This window comes from Corvus cornix, chromosome 8 (genome assembly GCF_000738735.6).
Source record: "Corvus cornix cornix isolate S_Up_H32 chromosome 8, ASM73873v5, whole genome shotgun sequence".
NCBI lineage: Eukaryota > Metazoa > Chordata > Aves > Passeriformes > Corvidae > Corvus > Corvus cornix.
This window is the reverse complement of record NC_046338.1, coordinates 14150283-14175394: the sequence shown is the minus strand read 5'-3', so window position 1 is coordinate 14175394 and position 25112 is coordinate 14150283. Positions and strand designations below refer to the sequence as shown.

The 25112-nt window shown below is 37.5% G+C and overlaps 1 protein-coding gene across 5 annotated transcripts in view; it reads right to left on the bottom strand.

The window, feature by feature from the left end:
* PRKACB (protein kinase cAMP-activated catalytic subunit beta) overlaps positions 1-25112 on the bottom strand; it is a 68115-nt gene that overhangs the window by 19137 nt on the left and 23866 nt on the right. The window contains exons 1-3 of one of the 5 annotated variants that reach the window (XM_010409037.2): positions 13557-13949; positions 3390-3398; positions 492-553 (exon numbers count right to left, since the gene is read on the bottom strand). In XM_010409037.2, coding sequence (XP_010407339.1) covers positions 492-553; positions 3390-3398; positions 13557-13563 — 78 coding nt within the window. In that variant the 5' untranslated portion in view covers positions 13564-13949. Of the gene's footprint in view, positions 1-491; positions 554-3389; positions 3399-13556; positions 13950-17156; positions 17392-25112 lie in introns of those variants that run through there. The other 4 variants (XM_039555822.1, XM_010409036.2, XM_010409038.2 and 1 more) reach the window with 4 other exon arrangements.

Genomic DNA, 25112 nt, shown 5'->3' with positions numbered 1-25112 from the left:
TAGAACAAGAATGATCGTTCCCCCAAATCTCAAATTTTACAAGATTTCTCTCTAACAAGCTCCTTAACCAGCTCCCAAGCCCTATGCAGTAGTCTTAATACTCTTAATTCCACTTACTATTATGGGGGAAATTATTAACACGGTAAATTACAGATGTGCCAACACTTCTGGTTATTAAAAAAAGCCAACTAAAAACATGCCAATAGATTTTGAGTCTTGCCATGTTGATTGCGAACATCATTCTCATAAGAGAAATTGTTGTTCAGTGGGAGCATTTCATCAGCTCATATCTGGAGAAGACCTGAGAACCTTTGTTGATGAACTTCAGTGAAAAGTGACAAAGCTGGCATTAAAAAACCTGAAACTCCTTTACAAATTGCACTAAAATGATTTCTGTTTTCTGCACTGCTCATTACAGACTGACAACACACTGATAACATTGTCCAAAAAATGCAATACAGAAAATTACTGAATGCTTAAATGAGTGATACCTGAGGGGGGCTTTCCCATTTTCTTAAAAAGTCTTCTTTGGCTTTGGCTAGGAACTCTTTCACTGAAAACACACACAAAAAAGTACATTTTAATTAATATAATTAATCATAGGTGCAACGGAGATGCTTTGTTAACAAAATACATAAACTTCATTATCAACTTCTTTCTTCAATTCATAATATGCTATTTTCATCATGGATGAAAGCAAGCATCGATGTCTCTAGAACTTCTACCGTATCTCCAGGTGATATCTAAGCTTTCTGAAGTAACTACATCATTCTACACAAGTTACTTAAACTTTACCAGCTCTAATAGCTCACAATACTCTATAGGCAAGCAAGCCTTAAGGTGATGTTAGACATTCTTAATTCAGCTGGGAAAAAACCAAACACCTGGCATTTATAAATAGCCATTCCACAAAGATTGACTTCTTATCTCTTTAAATAAATGTTGCATTTTCTTTCAGCTGCTTGAGTGTAATGTCAATCTCATTGCTTTTTCCCCTCATCACCTATATTTAAAGGCTGTTTGCAAGCTCAAGGACCAAATGGACAGCATTACTGCAAGCAAAGACAAAGCACAGGGCTACGACGACATTGCGTATTAGGCATGCCCACAGTCAGAGAATATGCAGTTTTAATATTGATTTTCCATTGAAATTGAAGGAAACTGTAATGGCAAAATTCTGGATGACTGTTTAAAATGTGCACCAACATATTTTGTTCAGATCATCTCTCAGCTGCTCTCTTTTTTTTTAATATCAATGTTCAGCCAGACCAATGCAGATTACTTCATGCACAGTCATTAATGGGAGGTGTTTCAGAAATTGCTGTGGTTCTGAAAGAGTCACAGAATCAAGAAAATATCATACTTGTTTTGTGTTCTCTGAATCATTTCACATAATACTACATTAATAACAGTGGTTTTTCTGTACTGTGACGTTCTGGGACAAGCAATTGCTAAAAATACACAGCAATATGTCAAGATTATTCTGGTCAGTATCTAGAAATCTGTGTTTTAGCAACTGTATTTTACGTTTCAACAGTCAAAAAATTAGGTTTATAATAGGTTGTAAACAAATCACCTGATGAATCAGAACTTCTTTGTACTTTTCAGTGAATACAAATGTTGGCAAAGAAAACTTCAAAAATTCTCTTCTTATACTGGTACATTTCCAGTAGCAGTAAAAACAACAGCAGCCCTGGAGAAGGCTGGTTGTAAATTTTTTTTTCCCTTTTCCCCCCGCTTCTTGGGTGTGCTATGGGACCTGGTTATCACAAAACACTCAAAGTAGGTTTATGGCTCCCACTACTGCTGGCTCTAATGGAGCATAAATAAAATGGAAATTTCACAAAAGTTGTCAAAAGTTCAGGCAGACCTCAACATTAGAAAAGCGTTTAAAGCATGATATCCGCTCAGTAATTTTATTTTAAGAGAAACAAGCAATATCACAGAGGAGGAACATATTCAGTATTCTAAACTTATGGTTAAGTAGAGCAATAAAAACATCGTTTATATCAAAGAAACTATTTTAAAATGGTATTAAAACTAACTGAGAGTTAAAAATATTTTAGTGGCTAATCAGCAAAAAATGCTTACATATTTATCCTGTGTGTAGAAAATATTTCCTTTGTTTTTAGGTTATAGAGGTTATTCATGTAATGACTTTTAATTACCCTAATTTGAAGAGAGGACAGGATTTCCTGTGGTGTGAAATAATTTTCAACACAAAAAAAAAGAAACTAGCAATGCCCAAATTCATGTTTGATGATCCTTCTTCCATTAGGAGAACAGAGATGACTTGATCAAATGAGGAATACTGATACAGTTTTTCAAACACCAATTTATGTTGAAGTAGCACAAATACTTTCTCTTAATGACAAGAAAAAACCCATGAAAATCATTAAGACTACCAAAAAGCTGAGCCTTCAAACTGAAGTGGCTGTAGCTTAGAAGACAACATTGACACTATATAGCACAACTAAAACATGAACTGGTGTTGTTTTTTCATGTTATTACAGTACATATGTCTTAAATATCCCTTATGCCATCTCTGTTCATATAAATAAATATTTTAAGTTTCCACATATTTTGCACTGAAGTATGACTATTCAGTATTTATAAAAATATACAATGACATTTACAGTCATTTTTGTCTCTGTTCTTCTTATGGAATAAAGAATGCTGTTTATGAACGAAATGTGATCCATCTGGAAATATTCAAATTGTGGATTTGTGAGAAAAATCTCTCATTTCTAGAATACCACTAAGCCACAAGCTCTCCTGCAACAAAACTCCTACCTTGTTCTACTTTATTTTGGCTCTCTTTTCTTAGAAAGCAGAATTGTACATACATTTTCAAAATACAGCTGCCCAATGGTAATAATTTATCTGCAAGTCCCCGTCTTTTAAATGTGTTTTGTGCTGTGTTTTATTAAAACCATGATTTCATCCTAATGAGAGAGTAAATCAAATTGTGCCCGGTTCTCACTTTCAGAGGTCACCTGGGCTCCTACACCTCAACACAATTCCACAGGTGCTTACAAACAGAACTTAGGCAATTAAAGTGCATGCACTTCAGTCATTTCTCAGAACACGACTTGGAATTTGAACTTTTGAAAATTATCTCTCAAGCACAAAACAGCAGCTCTTGCTACAGGAGAACAGATTTAATTTCTGCTTTCAAGTGCAGAACCAAAATTTACACCAACTGGGTAGCAGTGGCCATTGGTATTACTGCGATGACAAACAGGTGTATTAGATGATGACTTAGAGGTTGTCCTCAAGTGCACATTTTTAGCCACTTTACAGTATGACAATGTGGCTCTTGTTTGCTTTTCTAGTATAACTGTACCTAGCATCTGTGACTTTGGGCACTAATGAAGGAATGAGCATACCAAACGTCTCTATAGGTTCCCCAAGGGTTTGCAGGAACATTCACCCACACAGATGAGATGATGAAGAGAGGAAAGAAAGAGAAGAAGAAAAAAAAGTTTTATGCATTTCCACAACAAACACATAGAAAACACAAATACATTCCACCCTTTCCCCTCCCCACTCAGGAACAGACCCTGTAATAAACCAGCCCTTTCCCACACAGACAGAATGACTCATGCTAAATCACAGAATGTTTGAGCAAAGAAAGAAAAAAAGTACCAAAGGCAGCTAAAATCAGTATGAAAAAAAGATGATGCATCACAGAAATAAGCACATCTTAGAAAACTTCAGGAGATCAAGCTGGCATCTTTAATAATTAATCTATTCCAAGACATACACATCCACGGAACTGTTGCTAACAATAGTGTATCTATCTTCATCACAGCATGCTGGATCACAATAAAACCTGTAATCGGGTGATCTTCCCACTACTTAGCACTTTGTTCCAGAAGACAGCATGTGTGAATTGCATGGCATGTGGTAGATAGCACAGAAGTGCCAAGCAGTCTCCAAAAAAAAAATCTCAATCAGATTTCAGTCCTATTATCCAGTAACAGCAACTTGAGACGTCTAAACCGCACAGCTGAAGTTACTGTATGCAAAGTGGAATGTACACAGGATCCGGTATGGACACCATATGAGTACAATTTAATTTTGTAAGACTGTCAAAAAAAAAGGAACTAAGGAAAGAGATGTGGATATACAGGTTCCCATAAACACTGAAGAGCAAGGATCATTTGTCTATGGCTGAGGGAAGGGAAGATGAGACTGGGGCAAGGAGTGTATGCACAGATCAGCAACAGACCCTACCCAGACTGGGTTTACTGGTACAGTAGAAGTTGGAGTGTGGAGGCTGAAACCAAAGCCAGAGGAGCTGTTGCTCAAGAAAGGAAGGTACTGGAAGGAGATGGCAAAACACAGGTAACAGCACCAGTACAACAACAAGGACCACAGCAGAAACAACTGAACGTGGCAGGAAGGACACCAGTTAGAACTGGAGAGGATGCACCAGTTGTCCCAGGATTAGGCAAGCACAAACACACATCAAAAACCCAGCCCTCCGTGACCAGCATGAGCAAGCATTTGCAGGAGGCAGGTTCTGTGCAATGCAAACACCCAAAGCAGAAAATCTGGTGAGATCCAGAAGAAGGTGGGAAGAAATGGAATAATGGCCCAGGACCACAACTGAATGGCCTGAAGCAGTCTTACAACTTTAGCCCACTTTGGTTCACCTTGGTCAGAAGCAGTGCAACCACTACAACATACGATCTCAGCTACCCCCTTGCATATCACAGGTGGCCTGTGGAGAGCTGTACTTGGAACCAAGGCAACATGAGGATAAGCAGGGAAGTCTGCTGGAACAGTGCTCTGAGGGAAGAGGAACCCAGAGGTTCCTAGGTAATGCCAGCATAGGAGAAATTAAAAAAAATGCAAGCAACAAACCAACAAAACCCAAACAAATGAAAAAACTCTGCTACACACAAAATCGAAACACCCATGAACCCACCCCCAAACAAGAGGAAATTGCTCTCTATTAGTATATTCACACAGTTCACAATATGTTTGCTTGTTTTACTGATCAACTTTTGTATGAAAAGTTAGCATGCTTATAAAAAAATTGTTAACCAAGGGTATGAGTACTTTGACCTAAAGCACAGTTTAAGAGCAAGTGAATCAGAAGAAAGTTCCTGGAAAAAATCAAGAGGGTGAGGACCTCTCAGTTGCAGGATTGCAATGACAGCAGAGGGAAAAGGGTCACAGATGGAGCAGTCCTGAGAGTTACCATGAGTTACTCTGCCTTTCTCCCACCTCCCACATGCACAGTATTTGTTATCCTCAATCACATCTCCCACAAGAGCCAGCAAGCCAGGATTTTATTTTTTGTAAGGGGGGGAAAAAAAAGTATTTGGCTAGGATTCACAGCAAGAAAGCAAGAACTAAACTGATTAAGACTAAACACTGGGCACCACTACAAACCCCCATCTGCTGTGCTAAATGCCAATCTCTGTCTGGTATTTAAAATGCCCTTTATCAAAATACAATTCAAATTTTGTTCCAAAATTGTAATATAATCATTTGAAGTCTGGAGTTAAATGGGCTATTTAATTAAATCATTTAATGGAAAAATGAATATGTATGAAGAGATTCTGGTAAATGTACATGTATATTGCATTTTTATAAAAAGTGTATTTATAGCCTTAAACTTTATCAAGATGTATATAGATACCTCAGTCAATCCTGTGGTTATGGTACCATATTTCAGAAGCAAGTGAGAAACTTCTGATTCCAGTTCCAAGCCCCATTCTTATACCATTAACCTGTCGTCTTAATTTTTTAAATTTCTCTTTTGATTAGCAGGAATAATATAACAAGGCTCAAAATAAGGTTTCTCCGCCCTGGCAAGTGTTTCAAAATGAACACAGCTAAGCGTTAAGTATTATTATACACCCAGAGGAAGCAGTGTGAACACCAGTTAACATTTTAATAGCTGGAAAACGCTTCAAAGCACAAACTAAAATGTTATCATTGAAACAGACTGTCAACAAAACCAAAACACTTTGTTTCTCACAATATGAAAATGGTGGGTGAAAAAAGTCCAGGTGATATAAGCCTCATCGAGGGCAAGTCCACCTTGTCTGACCAGTGCAGTGAGCACAGCCACTGGCCCTCTTGTGAAGAGCTGACCAGCAAGGAGTCTGTCTTGTTTCTGCTAGGGCAAGGTAAATGAACTGCATCAATTTCTCATTTATCATGATTCTGACTTTGAGAGCAAGGTTTTGACTTTATATTTCTCTTTAAACACTAACTATGATAAAAACAGGTGATGCAGAGCAAAGCAACTTACCAGCTGAAATGGGTAAGAACCTTCCTTCAGTTAAAAAAACCAAACCAAAAAACCAAAACCCAACACTCCCCAAAAACAAAGAGCCAAACACATGGAGCAGTTCTGAAAGAGCCCATTTGCTGAAACACAAAACCTGAAAGTTCTTAGTCGATACATGATCATGGAAGAATTATTAACTTAATATAAGTTTGCAATTAAAATGGAAGCGCTAATGATCTAACTATAAACCTTTCTATGGAATACCAGAAAGGACAGGAAGAAGTGGAAAGGAGAAAGGCATGGGAAAAAAAGAGAGATAAACAGGATGAACAGTAAATTAAGGCCAGTTACAGCTGCTGTGCTTAAAAACGAGAAGAAGGCACTAGAATCTGATCTTCGTAGAAGCACATTCAGGAGTTAATTTAAAACGTGAAGCAATTGTAAAATACAAATTGCTCTTATCCATTACAACTCAATTTTGGAACACAGGCAAAATCTTTTTTTAATCCTGTCCATGATTTTGATGTCTTGAGCTAAACAGTATTTTGTGAATTTTATAAAAGCAAATTTAAAACAGTTAAGAGCTCTGCAAAGAACCCAGTTCACCTCTTTACTTGGCTGGCTATACAGCAACAGCCTGCACAAGAGATGTGACAGATTAAGACACACCAGAACAGGAGCCAGGTTTTCAGCTATCAGAGATAACACTGATCTTTGTTGAATTCTGAGCAGTAGATGCTCTACTGCACACAACTGCCACAGTCAGATTGACTTCCTTCTATTTTTATTACAGATAATATATTAATTTAATTTCCAAATCCAATGCTCAGTCTTTCTCCCTTGTTCTTTTCTTAAATACCAAAGTACTGCTTCAGAAGTGGTAAACCCTGCTAATGCCAAAAAGTGTAGTATAACAGGGGCCACTCTGGGGAGACAGAAGCAAACCAGATAACAGAGTCACTTAGGACATGAATCCCTGAAATTTTGTTTAACCCCCTGAAAAATGTATAATGTAAATCAGTAAAGTCAAATGTATGATGCAAAGCAGTAAAGTTTTTCAGTTAGAAATGCAACCAAATCTTGTACTAGCACTGTTCAGCAGAGCTGTACATGCATATATGTCCCAGTTCAATCATTTTCCACAAAAAAATATACAGATGAGATAAAACTCTGCTTTCTTGATCTACAAGACAACCCAGACCCAATGTTCATCAAAATTAATAAACAAACATACTTTAAGAAGTGACTTCTCAACAGAAGATAAATGCCAAAAGCCCCATAGCAGCCAACCAAAATTTATGATCCAAAATAGGATCTATTATTCAAATCCTGAAGTAATAATTATATGCAAGATTTCCTCAATGCTGACAAGCAGAATAGCTTCATCTGCCCATCCATGTACAGGATGTGACAAAGTCTGCTGCAGATTCCTGGTGGCCCAAGAGCTGTTCCATGCCACCTTAAGGTATTCTGGTCCCTCAGGCTGGCACCCCTCTTTATTACCCAAGTTTTCCTTTCAAATTAAAGTGCTATTAGCAACCTTTTGCTGGTTGATTAGAGCTGGGGGTTTTTGTTTCAATTCTCTAAATGAACCAGTTAGAACTGGCATTCAATTAGTTCTGGAATATGTTAAAACTAGTCTTTGGCTTAATGAAAGAAGTCTCTCTCATACCTTCTTCCTGCCCTTGAAGCATTCATTGAAGGAGATGACATATTCATAAATCTGCTTCTTCTCTTGCAACAATCCATATGATTTGAGGCTTAAAAGTCCAAGAAATAGCAGTTTGGTTTGTTAGGCTACAGTTCAGTGCTCAGTATGGGCTGAAAAAACCCCCACACTCCAGTGTTGTCCTCTCACAGTCACTCATTCCTGCCTCTCTGTAATGACCTTCCTTGAAAGAGCAAAAGCATTCTTGGGTCTGACTGCCAAGCCAGGTCAGGGAACCAGCCCAGATTAAAAAGTAATGGGCAGAAGGCAGGGAATGACCAGAGAAGCAGCTCCCTCTTCTTCCCATGAATGCTTTTCCCGAGGTGAGGGAAGGGAGAAGTGGGGTGGAAATGGACAAATACAGGGGACAGAACTGCTCCTTTTCTGAAAGGGTAACAGCTTGTCCTAGTGTGACAAGACCATGAACACACCACACAGGACTGCTGAAAAGGATTCTGAGAAATAATTCTAATTTTAAGCTATTGATTTTCAATTATTGTATTGAATAATTCTATTATCTTAAAATTTAAAATTAATTATGTGTTTAATACAATTACTTTCAAATGCAGTACGTAACACTCCCTACCTAAAAAATTTGTTCATACAGAAAAAATCTGTGTGAAGAACCTTAACACGTAATATCCTAAATTATCATACACTGAGGTACTTTGTAAGCAATTGGGAATTAAGCTGCAGCTGTGCAGTACCATCCTCTATAGTTGTTGCTGAACTTTATCCAGCAAATAATCTAAAACGTTACAACTACCACAGGACCTGTAGTGTAAAAGACCATCTTCCTGTGTGAAATATAACAGATATTAACAATATAACAAAGAAAACTGAAAACTGTGTGAGAATTTTGAAAATTCAAACATCTTTTGTTCCTGCAGTGCACATATTTCCATGGTTACCATGTGGGGAGAAAGAAAAAGAATACACTTTAAGAATGAATTCCAAGAACAACATTTTCTAGGGCACTACTATAAAATATCTTGTAAATGTACCACATTTTTGAGCAAAGGTTTTTAGCAAATTCTAGTAGTTAATCCAAATAAAAAAAATAAATCAGATTTTCCTCTTACAGTCAAAACCACTTACCAAGAAGAATGTTTACAGCACCTGCTGCAGATTCCCTCTGGTTAAGCCCTCTGCACCATTAAGATTCTGGCTAACTGGTCAGCACCCACTTCCCTCCCCAGATTACTGCCCCACATTTCCTCTTTGTAAAAGTTCCGTGACTACAAAGGGTAACATACTGCCAGGCAGCTATCCCTGAGACAAGGCTTTATGGCTAGATTATTAGCAACAGTAGGCATAAATCTGCAGGTAGTTGATCTGATCTGCATATTGACTAATGAATTCCCTGCAAGCAGGGAATAATACCACACACACTCATGCACAAATAGATCTTCCTTCTAAAAGTAACCTTTAGAAGTTTTACTAAACTAACTTCTTCCTTATACTCCAAACTAAACAACTGCAGGGGCTGCTCATTGTATGGATGCATTTAACAAGTTACTTGAGAAGAGAAACTATTTTGTTGCTTCTTTTTTTTCAAATGTTTAATACAAGGCATAAAAATAATAGTAGGTGCACCAAATTTGGTCTATGCGCACTCATGTCAAAGTCCACTTCCCATAAGCTACCTTGTCCCAGCCCTTGCATTAATAAAACTCCACAAATTTTCATATAGATACTTTGGGATCAGCAAGACATCTTCATAGCTGTCAGGGTAAATCAGCAAAATAGCTCTTCATCTCTTCACAAGATCTGAGCTTCTGACACATCACTGCACTGACATATCTCCTGCAGAACATGCTTTCAATATTTACAGGAAAGGGTTGCCTGCAGTAACCAACCAAGCAGGAGAAGTTCATTTATACCCTTAAATAGCAGAGACTGGCTTCCTGAATAAGGAAGTCTTATGTAAATAAACACATTTCACAATTCAACACATGGAGTGAATAACAAGTTTTTGTCTGCCTCAGGATTAAGGCAAGCAAAAAGTAGGTAAGAGTGTTTATTATCCATTTTGATAAAGAATGATATTTTAGAGAGAAACTGAGTAAATTCAGCACTTATTTGGCATAAAGGCAGGCATAAAACTTGCACAGAACTGAACTGCAAAACCTGAAAAAAAAAAAAGAAAGCTAAAGAAATTAAACTGCATTAATTCTTATTGGGCTGGGGTATCTGTCAACAGCTAAGAATGAATAAAGAAAAACACCAAAAACATTGTGCAAGTTACAAAACTGTCTGTAAGAACCTCCATAATTAAAGCTGGGAAACTCCTGTGAACTTTGGCCTGTAACAGCAAAACTAACAGCAACTCTCAGAGTAACCAGCAACAAATATATAAACAATTTGAGATGTAAACTAAAATTCAGGGCAAGAAACAAATCTTTCTCCTAACAAAATATACGTAAGTAATGCAATGGGGACTAAAGTCAGTCAAAGTTCAAGATTCCAAATTCCCATTCCTTTGGAAGAAACCTCGATTCTATTAAACTCATTTTTTGCTTCTATCCCAAACCAAGCACTGTGAGGGAGCATTCACTACGTGGATGCATTTTAAGAACAATGTCAATGCAGCAACTTCTGTGTTGCCTTTTTCAAATATTTTGTACAAGAACTAGAACAAAACATGAACCCAAGTTAACACCCAAGAAGTTGCCCTAGTTTGCTGTCAGAGGCTAATGGGTAACAGTGGGGAATTTTTGAAAAGAAGAAAGCATTAGCCCCATGAGACACACATAGGAAGCTGTATGGTTCTGGCACCCGGAAATTCCATGGCATCCTTCCATTTTCTATAATCTTTTGAGCAGCAGGAATAATCAGTTGCTACTTGTTGTCCCTTGCCCTTAAAAATGTTCCCAGGGCACATAACTAAGATATTTACACTACCTCCCTTCACTCCTTACACATGCCTATGCTCTAGTGTGCACAAAACTGGACAATATTTCAGCAGAGTCCATCAGCGTGGCTCACGCCCTTTCCATGTACTGTTCCATCTGTCTCCACGCACTTCTGGTAACTGCCATTTGAGTACAAATGTCTGTATCAGCAATTGCCTCCATTTGCAGTATTGGAAAGCAGTAGCCCAATCATGTAATTAGTGATACTTCAGAATATTAAGCCTATTCTTAGTGGAACGGAAGATGTAGCAGACTATACCTTTCACCCCTGGGAGCTGGGGCTATTAAAGTTACTTGACCTTACAGTTTTATCTGTTCAAGCTGTTCAAAACAAAAATCCAAGTCCAAAGAAATAAAAAACCAGCTTTTGCTTTGAGTTTTTCTAGGAAAAAAAAATCTAATCATGTAACCAGAGCTTTTTTTGGGGAGGGGAAAAAAAAGAAATAAAAGGGAAAAAAATTAGCCACTTGTATTTGCAATTGAAGAAAATACATCACGTTTTCATCAAGGTTTCACTTGCATCTTGGCCATCTTTCACAAGGAAAGCATCTGATTTTATCCGCCGACAGGGTGTAATGTAACATTGCTGCAGTGAAGACAGCCACAAAAGTGCACTGAAAAGCATTAAGTGGTTTAAACAGGGAAATGTTTACAGCAAAGACTTGATGGATCTTGATTCTTGAATCTTGATTCTTGAATCTTGATGGAGCAGGAGATAGTCATCTTTCCCTTGTCAAAATTAGATTCATAGGTATTTTTGATGGGGAATCAACACCTGTTAGAAGTTGTAGCTATTTATTTCTATTTTTTAATGGAACTGGGAGCCTGCATGTCAAGATGAATGAAATCTACAGATGCAAAATGCAGAATAAACCCCCAGGGCAAAGAAAAAACCCCAAGCCTAAAAACAACCACCACCCCCAAAAAACCCACACCACTAAAGAAACAAAAAACCAACGCAATTGTTGAGGTTACAAACAATTATAATGTCTTTCTCACCTAGCTTATGTGAAATTTATTCCTTTTGTAACTCAATCATAAGAGAATATCCAAACCAAAATCACCCAAAATTCAACATTCACAGAGCTGATTTCCACAAATCTCAATTCCTGTGGAGGCTACACCTAATGGTAAGAGAAACAGGAAAACGCGATGGAAAAGCCAGCCTGGTAACAAGTGGTGAAAAGCAGAGACTTTCAGACCCCAGGAGGGACCTCTCCGTGAGCAGACGAGGCGGCCGCATGACATGGAGGAAGTGCAGGGAGGCTGTCACTTCCCCCCACTTCCCCCAGAGGCTGAGCAAGGGCAGCTGGTGGCGGGGATGTCGGGATGCCACTGCGTCCCTGCGGGGCAAGTGCAGGCCGGCCGTGGGCCCGTGTGGCTACACCAAGTCCCCACCAGGTCCAGGCTGTGCTCCTACCTGCCAGCACCCCTGCAGGGATGTGGGGAGCACCCACCAGGGGCTGGGACACCACTTTCAGGGACAGCCTGCATTTAGGTTTACTTAAACAGCCATGAATGATGCTGTACCACAAATCTCCATCATGTACGTACAAAGTATTGAAACACTGTCTTAATAACTGTATCAGTTTTGACTTTTGTACTTTGCACACCAAGGAAATGACAGCCACACTTTCCATTCTGGGGAAGATGACCTCAACACATTTGTATGAGATAAGTATAGACAAGCTGGTATTAGATAAGGCAGTGGGATAACTCCTCCCAGTCTTTATCTCATGCCATATACACAAGAGAAATCTTTGTAAAAATGGTCCTTTAAATTTGTAGGATTAAGCAAAACCACACAGACACACATGCACACAAACCCCACATACATGATTAACTGCTATTTCTTTTCAAAAAAACTCTGTCTCAAGTCATTTTCCAAAGCTCCAGACTATCTGAAACAAAAAGGCATCATTTCGGAAACTAGCATATTTGGGCTTTTTGCAAACAATTTTCAAAGGGTATCTTTCTCTAAGGAAACAAATTTACAGAGTATATATTTAAAAAACAACTTTCAATAATATTACAAGTAAGAATATAGCACTTCATAACTCCATTATATTCAAAGTACCTTATAATAAATAGTCAAGGTGGTTTTGGAAAGTAAATACCTGCCTGATAAGTTTACTAGATCTATTATAGTATCTCATTTCAAGTGAGACTCCCCTCCCTTACTTCCATGAATGACCTCAACTATTCTGCCATCCCAGCATTTAGAAGACTAAAAATTATAGCAGAATAAGCTGGTTCAGATGAAAAACAACAAAAGCCTGATCAGAATTTTTAGGTGATGATTACAATAATTTCAGAAGGCCTCTCTGATTTGTATCAATTCCCAGAAAATAATTTATTTTGAGTGGCACAGAAAATTAAGTGAACAGACATGTATATATTCAATTAAAAAATTATCCAAATCAGATATTTCCAAAAGAAAGCTTTAAAATAAAATTTAAAACACTAAATACCAGTCATGCAAAGCAAACTGTTTAATAAAAAACCTGCAAATCTTTAAGACTAATAATTTTACACAGAAACCCACAGTGAGTCGATTACAAAAACAAAGAAATCAGCAGTCGATGCAGCTCTGCAGACAAGAAAGGGAAACCTGGTAGATTTTCCCTGATTGTGAAGACGGAACAAAAAAACATGTCAAAAGGGAATAGAAAAGACTTACCATTCATGCTGAAGAGCTAGTTTTCAGAAACATATTGCTCCAAATATTAATCCAACAGTTGATGAAGTATGTTAATCTCTACCAAATCAGTGCTTCAATCTCTAAACACACTTACACACTAACCAGAAAGAGAGCACACAGAATCCAGAGAGCTGCTCTTCCTTATGAGCTCCTTGTGATGCAAAAAACTACAAAGCACAAGATACCAGTAGAATATCAAAATCAATATTCAGGACACGGGTATTTGGTTTTGCTCATTAGCTACTACTGTTCTGACCAATGCTACCTATTCATGTCTAAAGCAACTCAAAATGGCAGGGGAAAAAAGCATGCAAACACCAGGAGGGTTTAAGATGTTCTCAATTATATCAAGCACTGGTTGTTTCCATGGCAACCTTAGACCAGAATTATCTGTTGACTTGTACCCAACTAGTAGTTATTCTAAAGCTTTAAGCAATTCATACAGTATGCTCTGTACATTATTTTATATTTCATATTCATTTTTCTCTCTCTACATACACATATACAAGTAACTATTCAGCTAAATCTCTATAAATCCTTCTACTGTATTTGGAAGTATATTGGTATTATTTTGAATCAGAGACCAAATGATACTCCTTTGACTGTTCATCACCCATCCGCTTTCAATTTAGGGACTATGAAGATGGCAGATGCACTAGTGGTGACTCTCCTGGCCATTTCAGTTATCCAAGTTGTAGATATTCTTATGCAGATTTGGAAAATACTTTTACTGGTTCAAGAATGTAAGACTCACACTGATCTTCCTGTCTCTACATTCAAAACCAAGCAGCCTCATTCTCCTTTCCTTTCCCATTTCAATTTTACAAAGAACAACAAGCAACTAAAAAAACAAAGCAAAAATCAAAATGTAGGTTCCATATAGTTGCAAGTGGTCACAGTCAAGACCTCTAAACAAAGAACGAAATGCATTGTTCTGATGGCTGCCATCACATCCCTTTCACCCTTGGGCAGTGCAGCACAACTGACCTGGTTACCAGTCCAGGCTGCACCATCACATGTGTGCTCAGTCAGCTTTTTAAAACAGATTCCGAGGCCCGTGGTGCCCTGCGCTACCCTCTGCCCTACTGGACTCTGAGCATATTACAAAACACATTAATTTCATGCATCAACCAAGTATCCAAGGCAAGTCAGAGAAAGTGTATGCTTTATGTATCAAAATAACAAAGCAAAGATGTTAAGTTTCAAACTCAACCACTGAAAATCCCCTAAGGCCATAGACCACATGGCAATTTACTCAAACCCACAGCACTGACAACAGCCACCCACAACACAAAGTCCACCCCAAACAGGCAGCAGCTCCTTCCCCTTCAGCAAACCCAGAGCTTCAGCAGAAACTGCTTGTAAAAGAACAGAATCAGACCTGCTAGTATTTCATTACAGCAGAAGATATAAATACATTAACTTCCTTTTCAAATGGATTCTACCTGAAGCCTAAAACAAGAGAAATTCTGAGAAGACACTTCCCAATTTTTTTTCAGGAATCAGAGTGCTTTTGCCTTGAACTTCAAGAGTATTTCATGCTGTCTGCTAAGTAGCTTCACCTAAAACTTTACACTAAGGTTTTAAAGTTGCAGTGACATTGGCAGAATATTTGAGAATATTCAAATATCCTTCCAAGACAAACACCAGCATGTTTCTAAACCACTGCTTATTCATTAAACTTTCTGTGAAATTAATCTATAAGCTGAATTCAGTGGCTCTAGGCAATTCTATGACACTGCACTCTTGGATATAAACCCCCCCTGCCCCCCGCAACGAAACAAAATGACCCCCAAACAAACAAAGCAACCAAAACAGAATGAACAAACACCTTGTTTCTCTTTCATGTTTTACAAACTATTTTCAGAGATGATGTATTTTTCTGAAGATCTAATTAGGAGCCAGAAGTAGACAGAAATTACCTCCTCCACTGTACTCCTTATGTTCTCTATCACTCTGGCTACAGTGGTAGTAAAATGAGAACCTTTAAATGTGCACTCAGTTCATGGGTACCTACAGTAATTTAAATTATTATTTAAAAAAAATAATCTAGAGGTTGAAAGTAGAGTTTTAGGATAAAGAATCAGAATTTCACCCCAAAACCAAAGCTACACAGTCACCCATAATTCAGCTACCAGCTCAGCAACTTCAGCTCAGAAAACTGCATGCAACTGCTCTGCTTAACTATGACTTAAAATAGCATTCACAGAACAGCCATTTTCACCATGTTTATCAAGAGACACAACAGTCCATTTCCTCATCAAACATGCCACACTAGGAAGCCTGCCTTACACAGAGGGGGAAAAACTAGACTTGTACACAAACAGGTCACAATTTGTGAGTGTCAGTAGGTCATTACCATTACTTTCTTCACGTTACATAAACAAAAATGCTTCAGTGTTATTTTTTCAGATAGCTATTTACATAAAAAAGAGCTTCTACATAAACACAAGTATGCACCTATTTTTACCAAGCTGAAAATATTATGGAGAAGTGAAAGCTCAGAATTTATGCACTTTCATCATTTATCTTCCTAACAAAATGAGTCAATTCTTTCCCATCTCATTTGGGAGACCTAGATTTAATCTATTTTAGATCACTGCATTAACACCTTTTTGTTTCCATGTTTACTGCTTATCCTCTGAGAATAGATTCACTCCCTACTCATACAATATTTTAAATTTCAAGCAAGAAGTATAAATACTGATTTTCTTCATGGTAACACTGTGATGCTAAGCATTTCCAACGTGGCCTATCTTCAACTGAAATAATTGTGCTATCTCAAATCCATCAATGAATCTGAAATTTGGAACAAAATTATCATAAATTACCATATTGTAACATTTTAAAATCAGTATTTAACCAGAGACAAGAATTGCTTTGCAAAATACTACACAGCTTTAAAATTAAAAAGAAAATCAAATGTCATTTTTTTTAGATTGTGATTTTTTGGAAATCTCTTTTATTACTCCAAATACAATCATGAAAACTTTAATCCATACAAATAATACTGTAAAATGTTCACTAATTAAGAAATTAAAGCTAATCAGCATTCCCACACTAAGTTAATATATAATAGTTAAAATCAAACACAATTTTATATTGTTTACCACTATATAGAGTGTTTCTGATGTATATATCCCTTAAAAGAAAACTATGAATTATGAAAATCCCTATAATTAGAAGTTTAATCTGTGTAGCAGTGTCTGCCTATTTCAAAGTTTAAACATTCTAGTCTTTAGTTAGAGTCTTCTATTTCTGCTGAACTCGCTGATTTAATCTGAAAATGAAAGAAGTAATTTAGAAGTAAGAACTGGGGTGGGGGCTTGCCAAAACAAGTCAACTGTGTTTTGAAAGAAAAGAAGGAAAAGAGGGATAAATTCTCTTGCCAGCCACCAGCCCATGAACCAGCCCCCATCTCCCCCTGCCTGATGCAATATGGTCTTCCCATTAATACCTTTAGGTAATGAATTATAAAATTGCCCCAGAACGTATCACACATCAGTGGTCACACTTCATTCCCAAGGTAAACCGCAGAGCAAATACCTATAAAAGAAACAACGCCCTCCCCACACTTACTTGTTTCGTCCCACTGGACAGTGAACTCAGAGCACCGCTGGCTCTCATCTTCCAGAGCCGCCCTCTGCTCATGCGCACCATTCTTGGAGTGCCTATGGAAGAGGCGATTAGCGAACCCTTCCAGTCTCTGCAGTGCCGTGGCTGTCCCCGTGCCCTGGTTACAAGGGACCTCCTTGTGCCCTACCATCTACACACACCAGCGACGCTCACAAAAGCAAAAGAGAAAACATCTGAAGGCAGCTGGACAACCCAGCGCCACTAAGAGCTGTGCATGTGTCGGGCTTCCTGCCTGCAATGTTTGCTAACCACGACTCTCTTCTACTTCCTGTCAAGGAAAGCTCTGTGATGTACTGGTTTCTTCAGTGAAAAGTCTCTTTTCATGTAAATTGAAAAGTGTTTTGTTTTTTAAAAAACAAACAAGCAATAATTTGTCTAGCATGTGTTCTCATAGCTTTTTAATGCATTACACTTCATATTTAAATACACATTTTATGTTAGAGTACTACAAACAGCCTGTTCAGAAGTAAAGATTAGAAAGTAGGTATTTTTTTAATTTACCACAACCATGTGTGAAAAAAACCAAAAGTAACTATTCTGCAGTTCCTCCCCTGTTATTAAGATGGAGGACTACATCATCATAGCAAACATAATCCGCTTGAATCTAATCATTAGTAAACTCATGCTTTCAACTAGTCAACTTCCTAAGCAAGGAAGTTACTGGCAAACACTACTTACTTTATAAAACTTATTTTATTACTGGAGGAAAAAAATGTATTGTTTTCCTCCTTTGTGGAAAAAATCATTGAAGAAGTTGAATTCTATCACACATTTAAACACAACTGCATTTTACTTTTTCAAACTTGGTTCTACTTACTCTGTGAATGAACCAAATGCATTTAACTTTTTACTGATAAGATTTCATTCTTTCACAAGAAATTTTACTATTTTCAATTGTGGACTAGTCTAGATAGTGTAATTTTTAATGCCACAAAATAGAAGGAAAATAAATTGAAAGCTGCATTTAACATTATATTAATTTGCAAATTATGTAATTTTGCATGCTTACAATGGGTAATACTAAATATTCATTTTTGTGAAAATGGAAACACATATATTTCTGCACATCTACAATGTGGCTTCTTAAAAATTTAGGCTATTCTTAAGAAAGATTGAAATATCTTTTCCACAATCTGTCTCCTGTCTTACAGTCAACACGTGTTAAAGACATACCTCTCATTTTTCACCACCATACTTCTCACTACATAGTTTTCAAATGTCAGCAGATACCCACCCTTGGACATTATATAATCATTTCATAACAGCCCTGTGCCTCAGAAAAAAACCCTCATGCTGACAAACTGCCCATTGCAATGATAAAACAATAAAAATGCCGACAGACAGACTTTACAAATTTGGCTACATTCTTCCTCATGGGCACTGCTACAATTGTGATCAGCCTCAGCCAGCACAACCCATTATATTTCTAGACCCTACACAAAGCCCAGGAATGCCCTGTGCTTTCAGGCTCCAGGTACTCTGGAAATGTAAGTTCTTTCGCCAGCCCCTATTCAAAATTTGGATCAACTGTCTAAATGTTTACATTCTGCACAGCCATCTGCCAATTTGGGTGAGCATCAGCTCTCTTGGTGGTGACTAGGGGGCTCTTCCATCAGGGTCTGGTGCTGCAGCCTTCCCTGGATGCCACCTCATGCCTTCCAGCCTTTCACCTGCTCTATTCCAAGACCAATTATGACATCCACAACATCCCATTGGTTCAAGGCTCTGCTGCCAGAAACAAGAGGTAGTGAAGATCATGAGGATCTGTTTGCCTTACCAGGTGTCACAAATAGGCAGAGAGGAAATATTACACACCATATATAACCAAACACTTTAAAACAGAGTAAGGACATGCACCTCTCACACAACAACATAAAAAATACTTAAGACAACATCAAGATGCTTATTCCCTGCATGGTGAACTTCTGGGAGCTGAAGAGCCTCTCCGGAATTGCACAGATGTGCTCCCCCTGTAGCTCACTGCAAGTCTTTGGGCATTGAGGGAATCTTTCCAAGAGACTCATATTCTCTCTAATTTTGGCTGTTTTCTCCAGTAAACAAAATTACCTCGTATGATGGCATGCTTATCTTGTCTCTCTCCTCTCCCATGGTTCTGAGCCTTTACACTACTGTCATCTTATCTTTCACACAGGTCTTCAGCTAAACCATTTTGTTTCCCTGATCTGAAAGACAGTAACTAACAAAATTCACATTATGTAAGTTAGAGTCTGCCAGCCATCTTGAGTCCACGGAGAGATGTGGAAACTGCCACAGAGCAACTCTGCCCACCAAACTTCAGAGCTTTTAATGCACCCAAATGTCTGACCTGGACAGTTGAGTTAGGAGCCAGAAATAAGAATCATAAATACTCATCCTCTGACATCACAGAAGTAAGTGGTTTAAGTGAAAACCAAAAAGGAATTGTTAGAAGAAATCCTAAGAGAAAGCCTGAATTTGCCAGAATTTTATGAACTACAGACAGGGTACACAGTTACAAAAGTTCTGCACACATAAAACATGAGAAGAAAGTGCTGGTCACATTTTCACAGATAGTAATACACTTTCCTAACGTAGGAAATTCTTGGCATTGATTGGCATTGCCCAATGACAATACAAAAAGCTACCATACAAACCCACATCCCACATGGCTTTCAGTGTTTTCACATGAAGTCCATGATTTTTAAAGGCAGAACTTCCTATTTCCTTTTACTTAATCTTTTATCTTATTGACACACTGATCTTCCAATTAATTATTACAGCAAGTAATTTATAATGCTACAGAGGAAGAACAGAATGCAAAACAGAATCTGAAATTTCTGTTCTGTAAGAGGTAACGAAGTTCCAATTTCTTGCAGCCAAAGTCAACAGTGAAATGTTAATTTCCTTTAGACAGAAATTTTATTTTTGCTATCTTCTGGCCACCAAATCTTGGCAAAATTTTAAAACACATAAAAAAACTCAGAGCGGTAAGACATTCAACTTTGAATTTGAATATTGCATGTGCAAATTCTGCTATTTTGATAAATAGTATTTCAGTAAAAATTCTCCCACAATTTTATAAAAAAAACCATCATGATGATAGCCAAGGACAAGGGCTAACACAGCGGTCCCCATAGCTGATAAAGGCAACAAAGCCTTTACACTTTTCCTGATGGCCAGCCCATGGCCTTGGGCAGATTTCCCAGGGGCTGATGCCCTGTGGCACGTTACAACACACAGCACTATAATCCAGACACAGACCTTCCAGCTCCCTGCTGAAAAAGAATCGACCACGTAGCTACATGGACAATTTGTTTTTAATGATCTCTGCTAAAATGGTATTTCTCAATTTCTAAGAAGAAATTTTACCCTACCAGTCAAGCCTTAAAAATGAAGGATTAAGAAAGAGAGAACACTTCTCTCCTCAAAGGACCCAGATGGTTGAGTAACAGCATGTTACCATGTGTTGTAACTTTACTTGGAAATCGTTTTAAATATTTTTAAAGGATAATGTGTGCATTTTTCTATATTAAGGCAAAGCAGGACTGTACAAATAACACCATTCCCTAGTGTTTAATGAAGGTTAACCCTGAGAACCTTGCAATTAAGAACAAGAGTTTTAAAGACAATTAACTGTATTCCTTGACAGAACCTAGAAAAATGGGTTTAGGATACAAAAAAAATTTCAGATAACCTACAACCAACTAAAATTTAGGTTTTAATTCCGAATCTTGAAACTTAGTATTTTTCTGGTTTCATGTTCTATTTTTCTAATAAAAATATTATTTTCTATCTTATTTTAAATATTAAATATGTTATTTTAAACTGAAATATTTCTTTTTTTCATAGGAGGCCTCTATCTGCATTCAAGAGATATACTGCAACATTTTTCTGCTTTTTTTTTTGTAATCAATGGAAAAAATAACTTAAACAAACCTTATAAATGACTAATAAAGAACTTTTTTTCCTAGAGGTTAAAGAAAGTTTATTTATTTCCTTTAAAAATTGATGACTTGATGAAACACATTTTCTTCTTTATGCATCAGTTATTTCAAGAATGAAAGATGAAAATCCAACTTCAGCATTTATTATTCATTACAAAAGGAATGAGCAATTACTTGATACAAAGTGTTAGTGGGGGATCCTCCATTTTTAAGAGCTTAGGGATCTTGCCAAATTTTGCAGGTCTCTTATTGACCAATAAAGTATTTGTAAGTTGAAAGACGCAGACAACACATTTCATAAAAAGAAAACAATTTAAGTATCTAATTTTGAATTAGAAAATATGAACGTTTATAAGCATTTAATGACTCTCAAATTTATTACACTATATTTATATATATATAAAAACTGAGAGTGTCTGTGCTATAAGCCTTAGGCAATATGTGTGGTATTTTTCTAGTTAAATAAGCCTTGAAAGAAAAGGATGTAAAACGAAGTATACAGATAGCCCTTTTGTAACTTAAAAACCCCCCTACATTTTCATCCAAAATTATGTAATTGAATACAATCCATTTTGAGTCTTGCCAGGCATGCATATTTCCGAAGGAATTATGGGTAGAAAGAGAGACAGAAAAAGGCTCTTGAAAAAGCAGATGTGTTTTGATTTTCACTATACATCCAGCACTATTCCACTAGGTTGCATTTCTTCTTAAACACATGGAAGGAGGAGCAGTATTTGCTCACAGCTTACAGATTTAATGGCTCTCCATTTTGAAACAAAGATTTTTCAAAACATACATAAAGAAAATAAACACAATCAGTAACTTCATTGTTTAATAAAACACAAGAAAGCAAACCTATACAGTCTTAGTGCACCTTTATGCCTGTGTTTTTTCTAACAAGGTTAACCCTTCCTAGAGAGTCCCTCCGAGAGCTGCACTGAGGCTGGGACTGCAGCACTGCTATAAATAGGACTGCCAGGAGGAAGTTGTTGCTATGGAAACACTGGTCATATTTCTATTTTGACTCAGTAGGTCTCTACTGGCATCTACTGTACACCAGTTTAACTGCAGCACACATTTCATACCTTCAGCTCTTAGCAGGAAGCATTAATGTAAGCTTACATGGTCAAACAGCATCATTTATTTGTTAACCATGAAATGAATAAAAAAATAAGCGAGAACTTGGAGGGGAAAAAAAAAAAGAAAAACATCAAATTCAGCATCTGCTTTTTCATATGTAAGCTAAAAGTTTTTGCTCTTCCCATCAATTTTCTTGTCAAAATTTGACAAATTCATCATCTAAGATGATGTGATTTTCTGTGGACACACACCATGGCAGCAGATCAAGTTTCTTCACTTCTACCAACACATTATCTGGCCTTTTTGAAATCAAATACCTTGTAATCATAGTCCCAGATCTAGCGCTAACAAGAAGGGGACAGAGAGCTCTCTCAGTACAAAGGCCAAATCTTCCACAAAACTCTCCCATTTGCCAAAGACAACTGGATTTCTCTCCTAACACATCACCTTGCTCCATGCTTTTCTCACAGCTTCCTTCAAGGTGCTGTGCTCACTGGTGCTTGCCAATACAACAGTTCAGACTGCAAGATTGATGTTGGCAGAATGTGAATAAAAATTACACAACTGCTCCATAATAAAACAAAGGTTAGCCAGGAAACATCTTTGAAACAGCTGCTTTCACATAAGTACAAGAGATCTAAAAGTACTTGTGAAATCTGCTTGGTCCATGCCCTTCCAAATCACACAGTGCTCAAATAACCCTCTGTAGTTATGTTCTAGCACAATTTACAATAGTTTGACAGCCAATCAGAAGTTTTGTATGAAACTTGTTACTTTTCAGCAAAAGGGAAAGTAGCTATGTAAGTGGTTTTTGTTATATTTACACAAAATAGTAGTCTGCCAGGAGTAAAGTGTTTTTGCTTTTCAACCAATGAGGTCTAGAAAAAACATTTAAGTGTGTGGAATTTTTAAATTAAAATCCAAGATTAAATTTTAAGCAATTCAGCATGAACTCAGTAGCTCTGCCACTCTGAAAAACCTAACAGCTAATAAAGGTTTTGGTCCACTTAACTTACATCAAACTAATTACTACTGTTGATTAATAATGAGCATTAATGGGTTATCGATCCAAAATGAGTAAGATGAAGTTCCTGAATTAGAAGAACCAGGCAGACATTTTGCTCAGTATCTGACTGGGTTCAAGGAGAAGCTCCCTGCTTCCATTCTGGCCATTCTCCCGTCAGAACAGGGATGCTGAAAATCTGGTTCTCACAGGAACCATAAAGGCTCCTGCAGGTGAGAAGCGGCTGTGGAGAGGATCTTGGCTACAGGGAGCTTTGGGTAGAGCAGCTCTACTTTTCCCAAAATCTACAGGTTTGGTCTATCCTTCCCTGGTTTAGCTACTTAGCTAAAGAAACTCGTAAGGAACTGCCCCATAAGAGGCACACTTAGGTTAGAAAACCCCTTCCGAGGACACATTAAGCATTACGTCTTCTGAGTCAGAGTGCCTCACATAGCAAATTATTATTAACCCTGAGTGATATGGAGTCACATTTACAGGTAATTTTTGACACAGGATAATGGCAGGAAGTAAGAGAAGGCACAGAAGTAAAATGTTCACCTTAACTGAAGTATCATAGGCAAAAAATATTCACTATATTAGCAGCTACACTCCACTATCAGATCTGTACTGTACAGTAAAAGACCAGAATGCTAAATACTAGAGTAACTAGAGACATTTTAGTAGCACTTTCAGGAAGCCAATCTGCATTTTAAATCACCAGCACACTTCCTAGAGGAAAAAATAAACAAAAACAAATGACTCCACCTTGAGCTAAATATTTTAAATTTATACCTTTGTTTTTCTCCAAAACTGGAGAGTTCCTTGATTATATGACACTTCAGTTCAATTAGAAAAATATCCAAATAAGAAAGAAAGCAAACCCAAAGTAACTCTATTGGAAGGGACAGTACTTTTTCATAGACTGAAGGAGTATGGAGTGCAAATTAGAATACAGTAGTGGCTTTCATAAAGTATGATCTGAAGTACAAAACATTTGGCCATGTGTTGCAGAGATGTGCTCACCACTACACAGCCCCTGTACTCCAGTGCCTCACCAGATTACAGGCTGCCCTAGAGTCCTGGTCCCTCCACTCCTACCAACCTGCTCAACTTCAGATACGCTATGAAACAGTGGAACGAGTGACGCACTCACTGCCCCCCACAGCAGCTAGAGAGGAACACTGGCACTAAACCCTGAAAAGTAGAGAGGATACTGCTGGCCACAGGACAAGAGCCTGCACAATGTGTAAGAGGGCATTTTGGAGTTTGCTATATGCCCCTAATAGACCTTGTGCTAAGTTAGTGGAATCTCAACTACAGGAACTTGGACGAATGCAGAGGCATCAGAAGCACAGCTCAGAAAACAAGATTTCTCTATATACTGAAGTTAATTACGGTGTGTTTACAAAATTTATGTTAGTCTGCACTTAAACAGAGTAACAAATGCCATCTGCTGGTTTAAGACCAAAGAGTGAGGTACAAAAACTGTAATACTGAATAGAAAATTTTAAAAGTACTCAGTCATTCGTCTGTAATGTGCTGTACAAACACAACTGAGTATCTCAGATTTTTTAGAGGGGAAATAATTCACACACCGACATTCTAATTACTGGCTATTTTTCTTAGTGAGGCAGCAACAAAGTGCACAGATCTTATTTTTTTCCCTATTTGTGATGCATTTTAATTTATAAATTCTAACTTACATTGAGTTTCTTTCACATAAAATGAACTTATTTACTACTAGTCTGAATAGATTCTTAAATAGTATTTATGTTTGGATGTAACAGAAATAATTTACCAAGGGAAAAAAAAAATTCTTAAACATTTGCCTTTGGCTATTTAAGAAATGTGTTTACCAGTAAGCAACAGGCACTTTGCTTCCCAGTCCACACT